General features: G+C 36.7%; 1 protein-coding gene across 2 annotated transcripts; it reads right to left on the bottom strand.

Annotated features, from left to right (window-relative positions):
• Positions 1-601: 601 nt before the first annotated feature.
• arhgap45b (Rho GTPase activating protein 45b) lies at positions 602-18,235 on the bottom strand. Of its 2 annotated transcripts, none has more exons than XM_056256481.1 (23): positions 17,975-18,235; positions 16,219-16,615; positions 13,083-13,226; positions 12,497-12,581; positions 11,003-11,075; positions 10,766-10,826; positions 9,813-9,947; positions 9,573-9,634; positions 9,380-9,490; positions 7,895-7,975; positions 7,602-7,769; positions 7,383-7,520; positions 4,657-4,847; positions 4,454-4,575; positions 4,216-4,314; positions 3,911-4,012; positions 3,665-3,828; positions 3,394-3,582; positions 3,176-3,313; positions 2,063-2,301; positions 1,708-1,945; positions 1,502-1,595; positions 602-922 (listed from the first exon to the last, which is right to left on the bottom strand). In XM_056256481.1, exons 1-23 carry the CDS (start codon positions 18,224-18,226, stop codon positions 606-608), a joined length of 3,600 nt encoding a protein of 1,199 aa, XP_056112456.1. In that variant the 5' UTR covers positions 18,227-18,235; the 3' UTR covers positions 602-605. The 2 variants fall into 2 exon arrangements, with proteins under 2 accessions (XP_056112456.1, XP_056112457.1); XM_056256482.1 differs by lacking the exon at positions 17,975-18,235 and adding an exon at positions 17,453-17,885.
• Between the last annotated feature and the right edge of the window lie 929 nt (positions 18,236-19,164).

The following is a 19,164-nucleotide window of genomic DNA, read 5'->3' as shown; positions in this document are numbered from 1 at the left end:
TTCTCTTTAACTAATAAATATGGTTCTGTAAGTCAGTCTCTCCTTGTGTTATTTCATTTGACAGCTTGTCATATCATTAACTCAGAGCGGTGGAAAGTGGAGAAAAGAAAGTACTCACCACCTTCTTTCTGAAAGCCATCGTCAAATATCAAAGCAAAAATCCACAAGTTTAATGAAAAAAAAAAGGATGCTGTGCACATTGTTCACTAACCAACCAAGCATTGCTTACTGCAACACAGTAACACCTCTTCCTCATTGGGTTTTATAATTTGCATATAACCATGATGTCAAGTTAGTTGGAATTGGTTATGAACAGAAACTGATTTTTTTTATTTATTAAAAGATGAGCACAAACATAAAATTTAACAGATATTCAACAATGAGTATAAGGTGATCTCATAGGATACAATGCATGATAGATTGTTGCCTGATGACACCGGAAGCGTACCGCTGTTTGTAAAATAAAGCTGAAAACCAATTAAAAAACCTGGAAATTTAACAGGATTTTAAGGTGAAGTTGAAGTATTTTAAATATTAAAACGCATCGTTAAAAATACATAGGAACGTCACAAACAAACCCCAGCAATCTTGTGTGTGGGAGAAACTCAGAGATCGAGTGTTTTGCCGCTATTGTTACTCTGATTGATATTTAACGCTGCAAGCGGGCTTGTTGGTACTTCCTCTGTTTCGTCTAACTCTGGTGGCTCGCTCTCAGGGAGGGCAGGGGGCTCGTTGTTTGAGCTGGACGGGCACTGCAGTTTCACCAGAAGGACAGGTGGCCTCATTTGGTCTTCGGTGGTCCCGTCGAGTGCCTGATCTGTAGGGCTGGGGGGCTGTAGTTCACTTCTGCCCTGTTCCTCGTCTGGATCTGAATCAGAGTCCAGACTTTGTTCCAGAGAACCAGGGGTTCCTGTAGAACTCTCTGCCGAGACAGGATACAATATTACACATTTTTAATAAACACATAATAAATACACACAAAGCACCTCAGTAATGGCAAAATAAAACAAAAAGCATTAAAAACACGTATATACTTGTACATATACACACACACCAACTTGAGTAGAAAAATAATGGTTTATAGATGGATAGGCAAAATGAAATATGAATAAATTGATGATAAAGCAGTCAAATAAGTACAATTAAAAAAACAACTTAAATGAGTAAATAAAATTAGTGTTTTACATTTTATTTGTTTTAGTTTGTGACATTTAAACTTTTATTCATATTATGTATTTTTAAAGTCAAATAAATACAATTAAAAACCAACTTAAATTAGTATAAGCAATTTAAAAGAGTACCATTTGAAATGACAATATTTAAGATAGATGAATAAGATATAAAATTAATTATATAAATTAATTATATAACTAATCTTTAACTATACTAGTTAAATCAAATACAATTAAACCTATATGTATACTGTATATATTTATTTATTTATTATATCATTTATTTTTAATAATAAATTAGTATAAAATACTGAAATGAAATGTAATACCGTGGCCCTCTAACTTGTCTGATTCTTCAGCACCAGCTTCATCTGTGATCCTTTGTTCATCATTCAAACAGTGTTCTTCTTCAATGCTGCATTGCTGCACAGACCAAAACATTACATTTGTTCTACATTAATACTTTCTAAAAAAAAAAAAAACATTTGAAAAATCTATTAAAATAGATGACTTGTTAAAAACCAACACTGCAAACCTGCTGTAGGGATTGAGCGCATGTGGTGCTGCTGCATGTAGGCCGACTGGATTCAGAGTGGAAAATGGAGGGATAAAACACAATGAGGGTTTCCACTATGCGGGCCTGGTATGGGTAATCCACCAGAGAGGACAGTGACACTGTGGCTCCTGAGGGCCGGGGCCGCATCAGCGAGGGCCCAAACACGATGCCAAGATTACTCGGGCTCATCTTATTGTCATCTTCCAGTTCTGCAATCCTGAAAACAGAGCGACATTTCACATTTAAAAGGTTAATAAATGGCTGCTAATGGAGTCTGCCAAGGTATGTTTATAAGCCCTTAAATGTAAGAGGGAGTCGTTTCTTTGTCTTTTACCTTCTCAGATGCCGTGCTATGTAGCGGAGAGTGCTGGTGTTTGGTTTGGGCAGCTCTTTAAGGAGATTTTTAAGTCTTTCGACGAGAGCCAAGAGTTCAGGGTCCGTTTCAGAGCCGAGGTCCACCAGGTCGGGCCCTTTACCGGTCTCAGCTCCCTCTGGACCCACTACAGCCAGGCTTTCCTTTGCCAGACCCATCAGACTGTTGTACAGGCGAAAGGGCATGATGGGCTCCGGAAGCTGAGCAACAGAGGAAAAAAAAAGAAAATAAAATCTAAAAATGTAACGTGGGTGAATGTATAATACAGCTATAATAAGCCACTGCTAACAGTGTAGGCAACATACATTTTATAATATTACATTTTATTAATACAATTTGTGTAAATGCATTTTGTTATATTTTTAATAACAAATAATTGTATGTATAATATATAAAAAAAAATATAAATTAGTAACATTTGGGGAACTCAAAAATAATGCTAATTGATCAATTTTATTATATATAAATGAATACAATTTTAACAATAGAATTCAATATATAAAAATGACTTCGTTCCTCCAAAAGGAGTTCCTAGAACTAAAATCGTTCCTAGTTCCTGCGGTGCGAACGCACAAAAATCCGGGTACTTCCGCCAATAGTTCTAGGAACTATGAAAAGGTTCCTCCGGTGCGAAAGCCCCTTTAATCAGTTACATTTGGCCTCCAGCATCCCCATAAAGGCCAATTCACAGAGACAAACGCCAACAAACAAGTGAGCCGTTGGATTTAGAATTTTATGAAAAATAAATGGCCTGGCCGTTCCCACCAAGAACGATAACTACCGGTATAAAAGATAACGATAAAGATATAGTTCTAAAAATCGTTCTCCATATTAAAGAATAGCAGAGTCCACACACACCACAACTGTAACGATAAAGATATGAAGAACGATATCGTTGGGATCACTTTCAGAACGATTTTTTTCCAGCTGTCGAACGATAAAACACTGACAGCCAATCAGAATTAACTCGTATTTACATTTTTACATGATAGAATATAATATACAAAACACCCCAATTTCCACGATATTACATTGAAGGATTTTTCGAAATGTTTCCATATAATGGAGTCTCACCTGCCGCAGGTAAAGCTTCAGTACATTACTGATGTCATGTGGTGAGGACTGTGACAGTTCCACCAGCTCTTTGCCGTTCTCAAACGCCTGGCACAGCTTCTCCACCCGCGTCTTCACCCCATTCACTCGATAAATGCCCTGAGAGAAGGGATGTACTCATTAAGATCTTGTATTTCTATTGGACGAAACCTGCTGAATCTGACTTGTCGCTTGCGTACCTTCATTCTCAAAGCCCTTCTCTCGATCTCAGCGATGCACTTCTTGATGATGAAGGGGATCCCGCCGGGACTGTTACCGGACACCTGCGAGAAATCCAGCCCGAACAGCTGAAGGCGACCCTGGAGTTTCTTGTGGCCACACTGAATGGCCAAAGTCTCCAAGCAGCGTTTGTGACAAGCCAGGAAACACTGCAAAGTGGAAACCAGACATTAATAACCCTGGTTTATTTGAAACAAAAGGACAAACTTTATAAGACGTAGTGGACCTCACCTCCTCGCACTCCGCTCCCTGGAAATAAACGTAGCTGTCGCATTCTCTGCATTTGGACGGCGAGCGCAGTTTACGCAGTTTGTGCGTCTGAGCGGCTTTCGACAACCCCACGTTCCGAAATGGCCCGGTGGGCACCACAATCTCAGGCTCGATGCCGTTTATATCTGCAAAACGTTGCGCAGACAGTGAGAAACCAGATGACAGGCACAGATTAGAAAGGAAAATGTGTGCACACTTTTCTCTCACTTGGAGTTTCAAAGGAAGAAACATTTGAGTCTTTCTCATCAACATCTTCGTTTGATGACATAGTTCCTGTAGATGATGTCCGGGCCATTTTACTTATGTCACCTACCGAAAAAGAAGAAGTGAACGCCATGGAAAACCAAGTTCACAACTAAAAACAAACAAATATTACTTTAAAAATAATGAAAGATATTATAATAAATTAATAGGCCTGGTTTATTTTAAACAAGCATAAAATAAGCATTATATATACACTTAATATAGTAAATGTGAGATTAATATAGAGAAGTCATGCCAAGAAGTTGTACCCGTGCTGGTAGTCGGGGATCCCAGGCCACTTCCTCCTCCCACACTGTCTGTGTCACTCACTGTGGAGCCCCAGGACTTGTGGGACAAGAGACCTCGAGCTGACAATTAAAAAACAAAAACAAATCAAAACCATTTGCATGCCTATTTTATGTACTTACACCCCCCCCCCCCCCCCCAACATCTATAAATAAATCTCATATTTATGTTTTACATAGGTGTATAAAGATATGCACACACCCCTCTTCTGGTCATCTTTCTGCGAGGCGCTTGTCTCTCCCGCCTCTCCTGTGGTCTGCTGCACTTCAGCACTGTTCTGAGCATCAGCGTTAGCGCTGTCGGTACGCGCTCTGGACGACGGCCTGAATTCAAGAGAAGACGTTAACGTAAGATTTACCTCCAGTTCCATGATGTATGATACGTTGTAGAAGTGTGTTTCTCACTGGCTGGAGGACGCCGAATAGGCCTCAAACTCATAATGCGTCTCAGGCTCTTCGGTCATCTGAAGGTCTTTGACGTGTGTGGCGTACTGCTGTCCCGGGTCGTACAGTTTACTGCTCTCACACAGCGTCTGGTAGTGCACCGGCAGCGCTACCGTCTGCATGTGCATGATCTGGTAGTAGGAGATGGTGGCCTGGAAAGAGTTTTTCACAGTTAAAACCACTCAAGCTGGATTTAGATTTTTTTGGCTGTTTTTCAGAAAGTAATGCATGACTGGGCCATTGGCCAAGTAAACAAGCCCTATAAATGTCCTGATCAGAGTTTAAAAATCCCTTAACTGGAGGAATTCTATTATAAAATAGTTTAATCACTGGTAAGGAATAGTTATGTTTGCTATCTATATATATCTATATATCTATATAAAATTTTGAAACATATTTCCTTAATAAAGTTGTCATGTTTTACAATATTTCCTTAATATATTTTGTTGCATTTAAAATATTTCCTTAATGAATTTGCTTTAAAAAAATATATTTTTTTGCTGTATTTTACAATATTTTCTTAATATATTTTGTTGCATTTAAAATATTTCCTTAATGAATTTGCTTTTTAAAAAAACTAAAAAAAAATTGCTGCATTTTACAATATTTCCTTAATATAAATGCTATATTTTAACATTTGTTTATTTGCTATAGTTTTATAATATGTTTGCTGTATTTTACAATTTTTACAAATATATTCACTACATTTTAAAATGCCACCTCTATATATTTGCTGTACTTTTTAAATCCTAAAGTATTTGCTGTATTTTACTATATATATATACAGTGGGTATAGAAAAGAATCACCCCCCTTTAAAATAATCACATTTTGTTGCTTTGCAGCCTGAAATGAAAACGGACAAAAATAATTTTTGTTTTATTCAGCTGTATTTACAACTTATAACATCCAAGTGAAAGATATAATACCAACTTGTCAGATTTTTTTTTTTTTACAAATTAAAAAACAGAATCACTGAGTTGGAAAAAGAATCACCCCCCTCCTAAAAATGACTTGTAAACCCAACCAGGTGTAGTTAATCACCTTCTCAATAGCACACAAAGCCAATTGACTTTCAAATGTGATCAGCTGTGGTCATTTTGATTAGCTCAGCATGAAACAAGCTTTTCCTGAAGCATTTCAGTCCTTGGTAGTGCAACTGAAGAAAACAATCAACTATGGGTGGCAAGGCATTGTCAAAAGATCTCCGGGATAAAGTTGTGGACAGGCACAAGTCAGGAGATGGATACAAAAAAATTTCAAAGGCTTTATCAGTGCCTAGAAGCACAGTGAAGTCTATTATTAAGAAGTGGAAGGTATTTGGTACAACACAGACCCTCCCTGGGTCAGGACGTCGCTCCAAACTGGATGAAAGAGCCAGGAGGAAACTGGTCAGAGAGGCTACCAAGAGGCCTACAGCAACTCTGAAGCAGTTGCAGGATTTCATGACAAAGAGTGGTCATTGTGTGCATGTGACAACAATATCACAAATTCTCCACAAATGTGGCTTGTATGGGAGGGTTGCAAGAAAAAAGCCACTCCTCAAGAAAGGCCACATGCAGTCACGACTGAGCTTTGCCAAAACACACCTTGAAGATTCTAAGGCCACGTGGAAAAAGGTGTTATGGTCAGATGAGACTAAAATTGAATTATTTGGCCTCAACGCCAAACGATATGTCTGGCGAAAATCCAATACAGCAGCTCACCATCCAAATAACACCATTCCTACAGTAAAGCATGGAGGTGGTAATATCATGTTATGGGGTTGTTTCTCTGCAGCAGGGACTGGAGCACTAGTTAGGATAGAAGGAAAAATGGATGGGGCAAAATACCGTCAAATTCTTGAGGAAAATCTGCTGCTCTCTGCCAGAAAGTTGTCAATGGGAAGAAGATTTACCTTCCGACATGACAATGACCCAAAGCACACAGCAAAACTGACCACACAGTGGTTGAAGGAGAAAAAGGTGAATGTCCTTGCATGGCCTAGTCAGAGCCCAGACTTAAACCGCATTGAAAATCTGTGGAATGACTTGAAGACAGCAGTCCACAAACGGTCACCATCAAATTTAACTGAACTTGAGCAGTTCTGCAAAGAAGAGTGGTCAAATATTGCAACGTCTAGATGTGCAAAGTTAGTAGAGACATATCCCAACAGACTAAAGGCTGTAATTAAAGCAAAAGATGGTTCAACAAAATACTGAAACAAGGGGGTGATCCTTTTTCCAACTCAGTGATTATGTTTTTTGATTTTTTGAATTGTTTCTGATATGTTGGTGTTATATCTTTCACTTGGATGTTATAAGTTGCACTGAGTAAATACAGCTGAATGAAACAAAAACTGTGTCTGTCTTAATTTTAGGCTGCAAAGCAACAAAATGTGATTATTTCAAAGGGGGGTGATTCTTTTCTATACCCACTGTATATATATATATATATATATATATATATATATATAATATACATAATGAAAATTGCTTTGACCGATGAATTATTTAGCAAAAAAGGATAAGCGAGTCTTGTGTGAAATACCTCTTGTTATAAAGACACCAAGACCTACTGTGATTTTGTTTATCATACTTTCTTTTGTGAAATGTTCATTAAAAGGAAGATCTTTAGTTATAGGACTTTGTATCTTTTTTCCATTTGTAAACATTTGATTTCTTGTTTTGAGCTGTATGTAGGCACATACCGAGCGAATGGTCTGGTCAGTCTGCTTGATGACCTCTTGGATCTGCCGCAGAACCGTGACCTTCATGTGCTCCAGCTCCTGGTGTTGTGTGGTCACATCTGCGACGCAGGTCCGGTATGTGGCCTCCGCCTCCTCAGCCTGAGACAAACACACAGTTTCAAAAACACAACCTGCTCAAACCCTTTTCCTACAGTGTCTTAAGTGGCAGGGAGTGCTGACCTTGTTGCGGGCCTCTTCCTCCAGGCGTTTCTTCTTGTCGACTGCTTTGGTGGTAGAGCTGCCGCCCTCCTCCTCGGCCCTGTTAGCGGCCGTCCTGGCCTTGTCGTACTCTTCACAGCGGGCCATGTAGACCTGCTTAGCCCTGCGCAAGTTCGCTTCACACTCCATCTGTGTTCAAACACACCCAAGACCAGGTTCATAGACCTGTACTGCTAACATCTTGTACTGACACATCCTGGCTCAAGCTTTAATGTGCTTTGATAGCTAAAAAGATGAATGAATGTAAATGTTACCAGTTTTCTCTTGGCCTTCAGCCAGTGTTCCTTGATCTCCTTGCGTTTCTTCTCGTGCTCTTGTTTGCGGAGCAGCAGAGGCTGTGGATGAACAAAGCACACGATGCTTCAAAAATCGAAATACTTCATGCTCCAGGTTTCAAGTTATTAACACCATCAGTGAACAATTAGAATTTTTCTTTAAATTAGGGCTAATATTACATATATTAAATAGGAAGAGGAATAAGTAATAATAAACTTCATGCAGAACATTCAACAACAATATTATATATTTAATGACAAAAACAACCACCACAACAAGACTACTTTAAAAAGTAAAATGTAATAATAATAATAAAATTACTATTAACACTTAACAACAACACCTATTATTTCCAACATCTATTTAATACCAATTATTATTATGTCATAAATTTAACAATTATATCAAATATTTAACAGTTATACATTGTTATATATTATTAATAATATAGTAATAATAATAATAACAACAAATTATTATTATTAGCTTATTATATAATATATTTAACAATTATAAATGATAATAGATGTTCTTAATAATAATAATAATAATAATTAATTGTATTATACTACTAATATTATATTTTATTTAATAATTTATTATTAGCATATATTTAACAACAATTACATATAATACATGTATGAATAACCACATTATTATTATTATTATTATAAATATATATTCTGCAGGATACTTTTTAAAGATCTCTTATAAATGAAAATAAATACTATAATATTATGTAATTATGAGTTTTAAAGTAAATGCATGAATAATACATTATTAATTGTATCACTAAATAAGATTTGCAGGAGACCAAGTTATCTTAAACAAAACAAATATATTTTATTGTAAAACAATACATAGCTGCCAACTCTCACGCATTGGCCGTGAGACACCCGCATTTGATTGGTTTCACACGCTCACACGCCACACTCCCGATTTCTCACGCTGAAGTGTCAACCCGGGCGGTCAAATGCCTGGAAGATGAGTTTATCTATATATCTACCTGTTGAGCCACTCGTGATCGACTAGTTATACTGCAAATTCGTTAAAAATCTCCCGTTATCTAGAGCGAGCGTGCATGCGAGATAGAGATTGTGCTCCAAACCGCGTAGAGCGAGCGAGAGACCTTGCGCGAGCGAGACCCCCCCCCGTCAACAAATCTCACTAGTACCACCCCCCCCCCCCCCCCCCCCCGTCAACAAATCTCAGTCGTCTCTACCACCCCCCCCCGTCAACAAATCTCACTAGTCTCTACCACCGTCCCCCCGTCCCCCCCCCCCGTCAAAAAATCTCACGCCGAGCAAAACTCAAAAGTTGGCAGGTATGCAATATAATATTCTATAATTAGTTCATATATGATATAATAATAAAAAAATATACATATATATTCATAATAATAACTTAATAATAAGCTAAAACAATAACTTATTATTGATGAAAGGATAACATGGCTGTTTTACCATGATGAAGGTCTGGTTGTGCAGGGTGGAGGCTGCCTGATGCATCCCAGCGCTCTGCTCCAGGTCCTGCTCCAGAGCCAGAGAGTAGATGGAGAAGAAGGGCATGTGTGGCTGATGGACACAAAAAGAGATGCATGAGGAGACATACAAACAAACGACACCCTGAGAACTGCAGACAATGATCAAATCTCACCTGCGTGATGGTCTGTTTACATGACTGATAGATCCTTTGTAAGCCCTTGGAGAACTCCAGCTCTAGATAAATATGAATTGCAATTTAATATGTAAAATATTAAGTAAAAAGGCAGAAAATAAACAAGTAAAACCTAATTACTACATAATGTGGATCAACCAATCAGAATCATGTTTTATATAGAAACAACACTATTTGTCGTTACAGTGGTCCTATCATTGAAAGCACGCATGCTCTTACCCAGCGCAAGCTTCCTCTCCACATAGCCGATCAGATCCTTCATGTACTTGGAGATGAATTTAGCGTACGTCAGAGCCGAGTCCACACCACCTTCACTGCGCTGCAGGATAATGTCCACCTCTTCAGCGCTCATCGCTGCAGCACACACATACATTTATGGAAGTAAATATGTAATATTTGAAATAATTATTATACATTTTATGTCTTTATTATAATAAGATTTTTATAATAATAATATATAAGTCAATATTATCTAATATAAGATTATATGTTCTGCAGGAGACTTTTTAAAGTTCTCTTATTGCAATATTAAAAAATATATATATATATTTTAAATGCTCTTCAGGAGGCTTTATAAATATCTCTAAATAAATAAACTAAATATTATACAATTATGAGTTCTTAAATAAATAAAATGCATATTATTAAATATAAGTTCTGCAGGAGACCAAATGGGTATTATAAAAAAATATCAATTTAACAATGTAAGAATATTCTTTAATTGGTTAATATTATATAATGATAATAATAATAATGAATATTATAATTATTATAAATGTTCAGCCAGGAAATTTTTAAAGTTCTCGCATTACAATAAAAATAAGTATTAATTTTAAAAGTTAAGGAGACCTTTTAAAGATCTACAAATAAATAAATCACATCATACAATACAATGAGTTCTAAAGTAAATAAAATACATATTATAAATATATGTACAATAATAATATATGTACAATAATAAAAGTAAATCTTAATTTTAAACGTTCTTCAGGAGACTTTATTATAAATATTTATTATACATGACTTCTATAATAAAAAAGTAAATAAATTATTCTAAAAGTTATGCAGGAGACTTTTTGATTAGAATTTATTTTCCAAATACATTCTGTGAATTTTCTACATCAGTGCATTCCTACTTATTTTTCTGTATGTCTGAATTTGTCAAAATGTACCCATTTCAGATGAATCACTCCGTGTGTGTAAAAGCTCGTGACCCGAGAGGTTCTCCATAGACTGAAGAGAGAAGACACACACACACACACACAGATATGTAAAACACCTTCGTACTGTGTTCCATGTGATTCCTATTTCAGGGGACAACTGCGTCACAGAGCAACAGCACTTTCAGGAAGTCAAAACCTGCTGCCAACATCCGCTCTTTACAGGCAGTGAAACTGACACACACTTACCCTGCTTTTCTCAGTGGGCATCACGGACAACAGCGTGCTACTGTCCACCTCTCCCATCAGCAGTTCAGAGACACTGAGGAAAGAAAGAACATCTCAGCTTTCTCTGAACGTAATATGTAGTGTCAGAATCTAACATTAGAGGGCAAACCGAGTCAACCCACAATTGAATTATAAACAAAAATACCTATAATAACCAGGGAGAATAATCAGACGCCAGTGTTAGTTAGGTTCACAACTTCCTCTTTACTTTGTTCTTGCCACAAAAACAGCATCACGCTGCACTGGTGGATGATTTAATGTTTCACCTAATGTAAAACACCTTGTCATTTCAGGTGTATCACAATGAATATGACAGCGGAACATCATCAGGAATCGGTTTTTAAACACTAGAAGTGAAAACAGCAATACTACAGCTGTTGATAATGATCAGCTTGAACTCAAAAACAGATCCTTGAGGGTTTTAGGCTGTTAGTGTAAGAGAGAAGAAGCCACAAATCAACTTCCTGTTATTTCTGTAGAGCTACGATTAATGTCAATGATCTAACAGAGCATTTTGAGAGAGATTTCATAACGCATGCAAAGAACGCCACATGGCACTACATTCCTGTGTACATTTATTCCTTTCGACTGTGAAAATAAAATACAATTTAAAAAAGGAACTACATGCTATTTCCCCAATAATGAATCAGATTAAATAAATTTAAAAAATACCAAAGAAACAAGTGTAATTTCCCCCTGAGTGAATAAAATAAATAAATCCAAAAGGAACAATGTGCCATTTCACCTGAACAAATCGAAAAAGCTAAATAAATAAATACCAATGAAACGATATGTAATTTCAACCCAAATTAATTTTAAATAAATAGCAAAAGAACAAATGTTTAATTTCCTCCTGAATTAATTGAAAGCTAAAGTATGCAAGATTATCACATGACCTATTTTTTTTAATGTATTTTGTAAACAAATGTCTTTGTATTTTTTTTTACAAATCGTCCCCTTGGAATTATAAGGTTCTATCTGACATTTTTGTCAAAATTTAGTTATTCACATATTCTTATTCTGTGACAACTTCTTTACATTATGTGATGTTTTTTAAGTTGTGTAAATTTTATTTAGAAAATAAAAAGGTTCTTTCTACAGTCAAATGGAATGCAAAAACTTTAAAGTTCAATATCTCAAAACTGCTCAGAACGCAGATAGAACCTTATAATTCCAAGGGGACGAAATTCTCTGGTTGTGTACTGCACATTTTGGTAATGTAATACGCCATCCAGGTATCCTAATTATTCAGCAAATGAATGGTCAGTATGCATACTACAAAACATGTATATAAAAAATAAAGGCAATTGTGAGGTAAAGTTTGCAATTGCAAGAAACAAAGTAGCAATGATGAGATGGATATAAAGTCACATCTACTTTATGCAACTCTTCTTATCAGAGTGAGAAACACATTGATAGTGTGTAATCAGTTCACACTGAGCTCTCCATACTCACTTGCTGCTAAAAGCTACAGCAATGGTCTCAATGGCCTTCTCAAAATCTTTCTTGTCCGCTTCATTGCACACTTCATAGTGGTATCCTGAAGGAAAAACAAAATATGTTGGTAAATGGTTCAAAAATAACAACAAATGTATTCTGGGCTGTTGACATGACAGTTTTCAACTAAAAACGTATGTATTTTGGCCGTTCATTTACATGACTACGGCGTTTTGGGGGCCTGAAAATGCAAACTTTTGAAAACGGGTTTAAAAGTGCAAGTTTTTGAAAATGATACTGTTATTGTGAAAATGCGCATTATGTGTTCAGTATATAGTAGTGTATTTTCACAAAGTGACATCTACTGGCCTGGCATGAATACAGCGTTTTTAGTTGTTTTCGTGGATCCGAGTGAATGGGGATCGTTTTGACAACATTGTCGTCTGTACGCAAAGGAAAAACATTTCTGGTTTTTAGTACATCATTGTCGTGTGAACTCAGTCTAAAAACCGGATGCACTACTGACAGAGAGAAAACCAAATCCATCCTTTAAGATCAAATGTCACATTCTTTTTGGTATTTTAGCATATGCGATTGCTCTAACCTTTGACCTGTGAGATGAGTTTTCCGGCAGCGGTGAGCGTCTCCACCGTGTTGAGGAGGGGGTACATGCTGATGACCTGCCGCAGGATGCGCAGAACTTCCCCCAGACACTCATGGGCCAGCGGACGCCGGTTCTCCTGTTTGTCTGCAAAATACCATCCACAACATTAGAGCTGCGTGATTCTGGATAAAATTGAGAATCACAATTTGTGCGTTTCAAACTGATCATGATTCTCCCACAAATCTGAACAGATTAAACAAAATAACATGTTATTTACTAGATGTTCTGAAAAATATTAATTGCTGGAGTCCATTTAAAATGTTTAATTATCCAATGAAAGATTAAAAAATAAATAAAATAATTGGTTTAAGTGAATGATTCAATGACTCGCTTACTCCATAGTTCACTTGTTTCATTACTGGATGAATCTGAGTTTTTTTTTTAATGAGTCTCTTGAATGATTAATGACCATACATTTCAGAGTCACCTGTCGTCACCTAGTGGCGTAACGATGTGATCGATACAAATGTTATTTGAACCGCCAAGTTACTTTCAAAAAGTGATCTCCATTTTGATCACTGCAGTAGACATCAGTGTTTATATCCAAACTATAAACTTTCCCCAGTTCTGTGATAATAGGTATATTTGTAACAGAAATAACGAAACTGTGTGGTTGAAAAGACTGTTTGCAAAGTTGTTTCATACCTATACATGATAATTTCTCTCTCTGGATCAGCGGCAGCGCGAACACAGATTTGAACGTTCCAGTGTGATTTTGTCAAAGGTTTAATAGACACAGGAGAATCACTCATTTAGGAATGAGATTGCGTGGCTGTTTGAATCAAGATTGCGATCTTTTAAAGATTAATTGTGCAGCTCTACACAACATCCATTCTTATCGGCTGAAAATGGGTTACAGACACACAAGCTCAGGAACTTCATTTCAGTCCAAGACGTCTAATTTGTGCCAAAATGACGAATAACTCTGCTTTCCTCACTGATAACAAAATGTCAATGCAAACAAACAAAACAAAAAATAAATACATAAAACAAATTGAACAAAAAGATAAAACAATTTAAATAAATGAACAATAAATAAACATTACCAAATAAAAAAAATGTTTTATTTTTTAATTAAAAATAATATTTTTGTTTGTCCATTCATTTATTTAACAAAATAAATGGACACAACTGAAACAAACAATTAACAAATACAAATTAAATTAACAAATTAATAAAATAAATTAAAAGAAATGAAACTTCGTTTTAAATCGTTTCTCAAAATGTTTCTTTTATAGGGAGAAATCTGACCAGGACATTTCTTAGTGAACCCAAAAATCCTTTAACCGACACGTCAATGTCTGTCATGCTGACAGGAAGCATAAGAAATCTGCACGGATCCTAAAACAGTCAAAATGATGCAAGACGGACTGTTAGCACAGTGTTGCACTGCTTTCTCGTCTGCACGTCTACAAACCACTTCCTCCAGTCGTATCTCCCAACCGTAACTCTCCAAGTACAAACACCTAGGCCAAAACTGTTATTGTTCAGTTTCTCTTCAACCTGACTTCTACAGCAGTGGGAAGCATGAACAACAGTTTTTGTTTCGTTTTTAATCAAAGAAAGTAGGCCACTTGCAATGAATAATAATAAAAAAAAGCTTCTGGTGAAGACAGAAAGGTTTGGTGGAAAATGTGCCATGGGACAACCACTAAACCCATCCATGCCATAAGCAGGATATTTCTAAAACATGACAAAATGGTTGAAATAAGGATGTTTTTCTAACTGATCCAAGATAATGGTTGGCATTATAGCTGTATTTTAACTTGCTGTTCTGATTAACCTTTTTAATATTATTATGGGATCCTTGACATGCGTCAAGGAATTATGAAGTTAGTGTAATTTTATGTCTGTGTCAACGTGTAAACATTTATGTCGGTGTATTTATGTATATTTGTACGATACCAGTGTCAAAGATGAATTGCCACTCTGTGACAAACAGAATGGATAATAAAGTTAAGCTACACTAAACTAAAACGTTGTTAGTACATTTTTTTTTATCATTTATTGGCATAGTAAAGGAGTTAGCCAGAAAATTAAAAGACACACACACACAAATTTCTTCTCTCCTTCCTTGCAACACAACTTTCAAGAATTGTTGAACAGAATTAGTTTTCTTTTTAGGTGATTACTTCTTGGTTTGGAACATTTTTGTGAAAAGATCTATACAAATAAAGTTTGAATTTATATTGAATTTATCAATATTTATCTTCAGATTTATACATCTAACTTACTCTGCATAGAACAAATATATATATATCAGTTTAATACACACTTAATATTTCCCAAACAATATTTAATTATTATTCAATAGCTTAATAATAATAGTATAATAAACCAAACAATTCATATAAACAATAAATAACTATTTATAAAATGCAAAATGGGTCCCAAAATGTAATTTATAGCTGCCTTTGTTTTATTTAAAAGGGTTGACTCTCATTGGAGTCTTTGCCACAAAAAAAGGGTTAAAAAAGCCCTGCAACAGAATCTCTTTACTTTACTTTACCCATTACTTTATCATGATACAAACACAGTGCTTTTATAAGGAGCCTCTTGTTGAAAAGTTCCTTTAATTTATCTCTAACGAGTTGTCAGAAAGCGGTCCATAAGCTCCGAGTTGTCAGAAAGCTTCAAATATAATAATTGATTTCGGTATTTATGGGTACGACTACAGGTTTGGAGCTTAAATGACGTTGCTTTACGAGTCCTGAGAGCGGAAGGGGGTGTTTTCTGAGAGTACCATTTCCTGTGCCAATGTGGCGCACCACAGGAACTTAACCTCACTGCTGCTACAGAAAGAACAGGGCCTCTTGAGCAAACTCAGCCCCGCCCCTTTCTCTCCTCCACAATCACATGATCCACAGCGGAAGGTGATGTTTGCGGTACGACGTGCAATTCGTCATGTGGCAGATTAGTATGGAGTGATGTTGTGCACATCTCAGTTAAAAAAATAAATACGGGGAAACGTTTAATAAATGTTTAGGAAATGTTTATAAAACTTTTTCGTCCTTAAACCCCAAATAATCCATGTCATCACTCATTGTCTCTCCAACAAAATCATCATCCATCTTACCTTCAAGCACAACATCTTTCAGTTTCTCCACTGCTTTGGCAAACCGCTCCACTATGCGTAGCAGCGACGGGATGTCTTCCACCTCAATGGCCACTGTGGTCTCGGGCGTCTCTGGTGAAGGACTCTGGGAGATGACAGATTTTCCTGCACCCTTACTAAAGACCCAAGACTGGATAGGGAAGCCCGCTGCGCTAGGATTGCGACTCAGAGAAGTAGGCCGCTTTAGGGTGCCCATTGGGGACGGGCAGCCAACCAGCTTCGTGTGCTGGGTCAAAGGGGTACCGGGACAGGAAGACGGGACTTCCAGGACGGATGGAGACAGACTAGAGGACGTGTGGGACGAAGAGGTGACGGCATCGACGACATCTTTCCGAGGCTGCTCTTGAAGCGCAGAGAGCTGGATTATGACGAAAAAAAGGAAACGGTGTGAGCAAACTGATAAACGTGGCATGCAAACTTTAACGTAGAAAGTAGGTTTGCGGATGGAGAACAAGATCTGTGACTGACTACAATAGACGGCTGTTAGTAAACAGAACTTCTTTCACAAGAGCGCTTGAGCAACCACGGCCTACTTCCTGTCACACCCCGAAGAGCTGATGCCACACTAACAGGCCTAGCTGAGGCCCACACACACTTCTAAAAGAGTAAACATGACATGAAGGACAAGTAACCAAAAATATCATTTCTGTAGCTCAAAGGCCACATATATAATGAACTCACACCTAAAAAATTATGCACTACACAAACCAATGTGTCAAAGACCAAAAAACAAGTGTTATCCCAAAATCCAATTAACAAAAAAGGACATTGCATTTAAACAGATAGAAGCTTTCTTATATTCTTTCCCCATCAAAAACAGCAAGATAAAAAAATGTTTAGAACAAAGATAAAACATTACATGTTAAGCCAATTATTATAAGGTAAAAAGTATAATAATTTACAATATCTGGTTACACCGCTCTGGTTGACTTGTACAAAAAAGTTGCTGCCTTAAAATTTTAAGTACAATCAAATTGGATGTTTAAGTCATTTCAACTTAAATAACATTAAACTGACTTAAAATCAGTTAATCTTGTATAACTTGTAAAAAAAAAACAGTTGAAAATTGCTTGACTTATCTTGATGAGTTAAAGCAATGTAAAAACATGTTGTCATAACTTAGCTATTACACGACACATGCATATTTTTAACAGTAACGTACAAACATTTACAGTAGTTTTCAATAAAAACCCACCTGTTTGAGCCAGACGTTTGGTCTATTTGGCAAGATGTCCAATTTAGTTTTGCTGTTTGATTTTTTCACTCTCTGACTCGTCGCGTAAGGACTGTAGCTTTTGCTACTCGATCCACGCTTTAACATTTCCAGCTACCGTCCGTTACAAAATCAGCTTTCCACACTGTTATCCATCATATCTCATAATTTTATTGCAATATGCCTTGAAAAGTAATTAAGTCTAAAAAAATAATCCTCAAACAGAATGAAAATGACAAAAAAATGTCTAAAGTAAGGCAAAACCTGAACTTCTTACACCTTGCTGCGCCATATCACACTGAGGAAGTTTAGTCCGTCCTTTTCTCTGTAGCATAACTGTCTAATTATACGCTTTAAAGTCTAGATATTTGTGTTTGAAAACACTGCTAAAACACATATGTTTCAACAACGTCGAGAGATCGACACGAAAACATGAGCGCGAGGGTGAAATGTCAATCAAGTTGATTGGCAGGAGGAAAAGGCGAGAGATGCTGTGCGACTTACTGATGGAGAGTTGAGAGGCGCTTGGCTGCTTCCTGTTCGGCTCTTCTTTGACATCGAGTGTGTCTTTATCAGTTCCCTTGTCCTTTTAGAGAACATTTTAAGCTTTAGATGTTTAGATCCGCCGCGTATGTCTTTTAGTTTACGATATAACCCCCCTGCCCACCCCCCGGCTCCCCATTTCAAAGCGCTGATGCGAGGTTTACACACTCCGAGCTCGAGCTTCTGTCTCGCTCCTCTAATAGTATCGCACATTGACTGAATCTAGTGACACACATCAGAACAGTCTGAAGCGCATCCGCTTTTGAGTTTTTTCACTCTCAGTCCCTTTGACAAGTGAAACTGCGTTGCTTTGTAAAAACACGTGGGCTGGATAACACGCATGCTTGTTGAGACTTACAAACAGCGTTTAGGCAGCGATTTTCATAATTTTAACTCGCTAGATAAGATTTGGCCAACTGCTCCACAGTTCGTTGTTAATGTCTGTCACCTGCGGTGGTTTAATTAAACAAAACACCGCCCACCTTCGTGACAAACACTTCTTGAAACCTTTTTGTTTGGCAAAAGATCTGATTTTAACACTTTCATTTCATTTCATTTCATTTCAATGAAATACAGTGTTAAAATAATAGCATTAAAGTCGCCATGAAATCAAAATTGATTTTTTTTTTGTGGCTTTTAGTATGAATATGTTAGCCTTACTGTTATAGTGCTTCAATGGCTGGGTCCAAAATGGCACTCTCTTTCTTGAGTATATATACTCAACGTATATATATACTATATATACGTTTAGAAGATGTCAGTTTAACATGCATTCTAAATCATTACATCTTAAAGACATCTTCTAAACGTCTATTTGACATCTGACAGGAAACGTCCTATAGACGTCTTGCAGATGAGCAAACACTCTTAAAAATACGTCTTCCAGATGTAAATATAACATCAAATAGACTTGTGCTATCTGGGATAGGTACCCTAGCACACGTACATCACAGAGACGTCTATTTGATGTGTGTGTTTACATCTGGAAGACGTATTTTTTTGAGTGTTTGCTCATCTGCAATACGTCTATAGGACATTTCCTGTCAGATGTCAAATAGACGTTTAGAAGATGTCTTTAAGATGTAATGATTTAGAATGTATGTTAAACTGACATCTTAAAGATGTCTATCAGATGTTAATAAACAGCAGAT

Source organism: Rhinichthys klamathensis, unplaced genomic scaffold, assembly GCF_029890125.1.
Source record: "Rhinichthys klamathensis goyatoka isolate OS25496 unplaced genomic scaffold, OSU_Roscu_1.1 h1tg000127l_1, whole genome shotgun sequence".
Lineage (NCBI taxonomy): Eukaryota > Metazoa > Chordata > Actinopteri > Cypriniformes > Leuciscidae > Rhinichthys > Rhinichthys klamathensis.
Note: the sequence above shows the minus strand (reverse complement) of the source record. Positions and strands in the feature narration are given on the sequence as shown.

Bases quoted from the DNA above. Each gene is read 5' to 3' on its own strand.
- arhgap45b (XM_056256481.1), bottom strand. From the start codon at position 18,226: ATGTGCGATACTATTAGAGGAGCGAGACAGAAGCTCGAGCTCGGAGTG. The intron at 13,227-16,218 runs GTAAGATGGATG...GGTATTTTGCAG, and splicing joins GAAAGATGTTGTGCTTGAAG to ACAAACAGGAGAACCGGCGT. The intron at 4,315-4,453 runs GTGTGTGCATAT...TTTAATTGTCAG, and splicing joins GAAAGATGACCAGAAGAGGG to CTCGAGGTCTCTTGTCCCAC.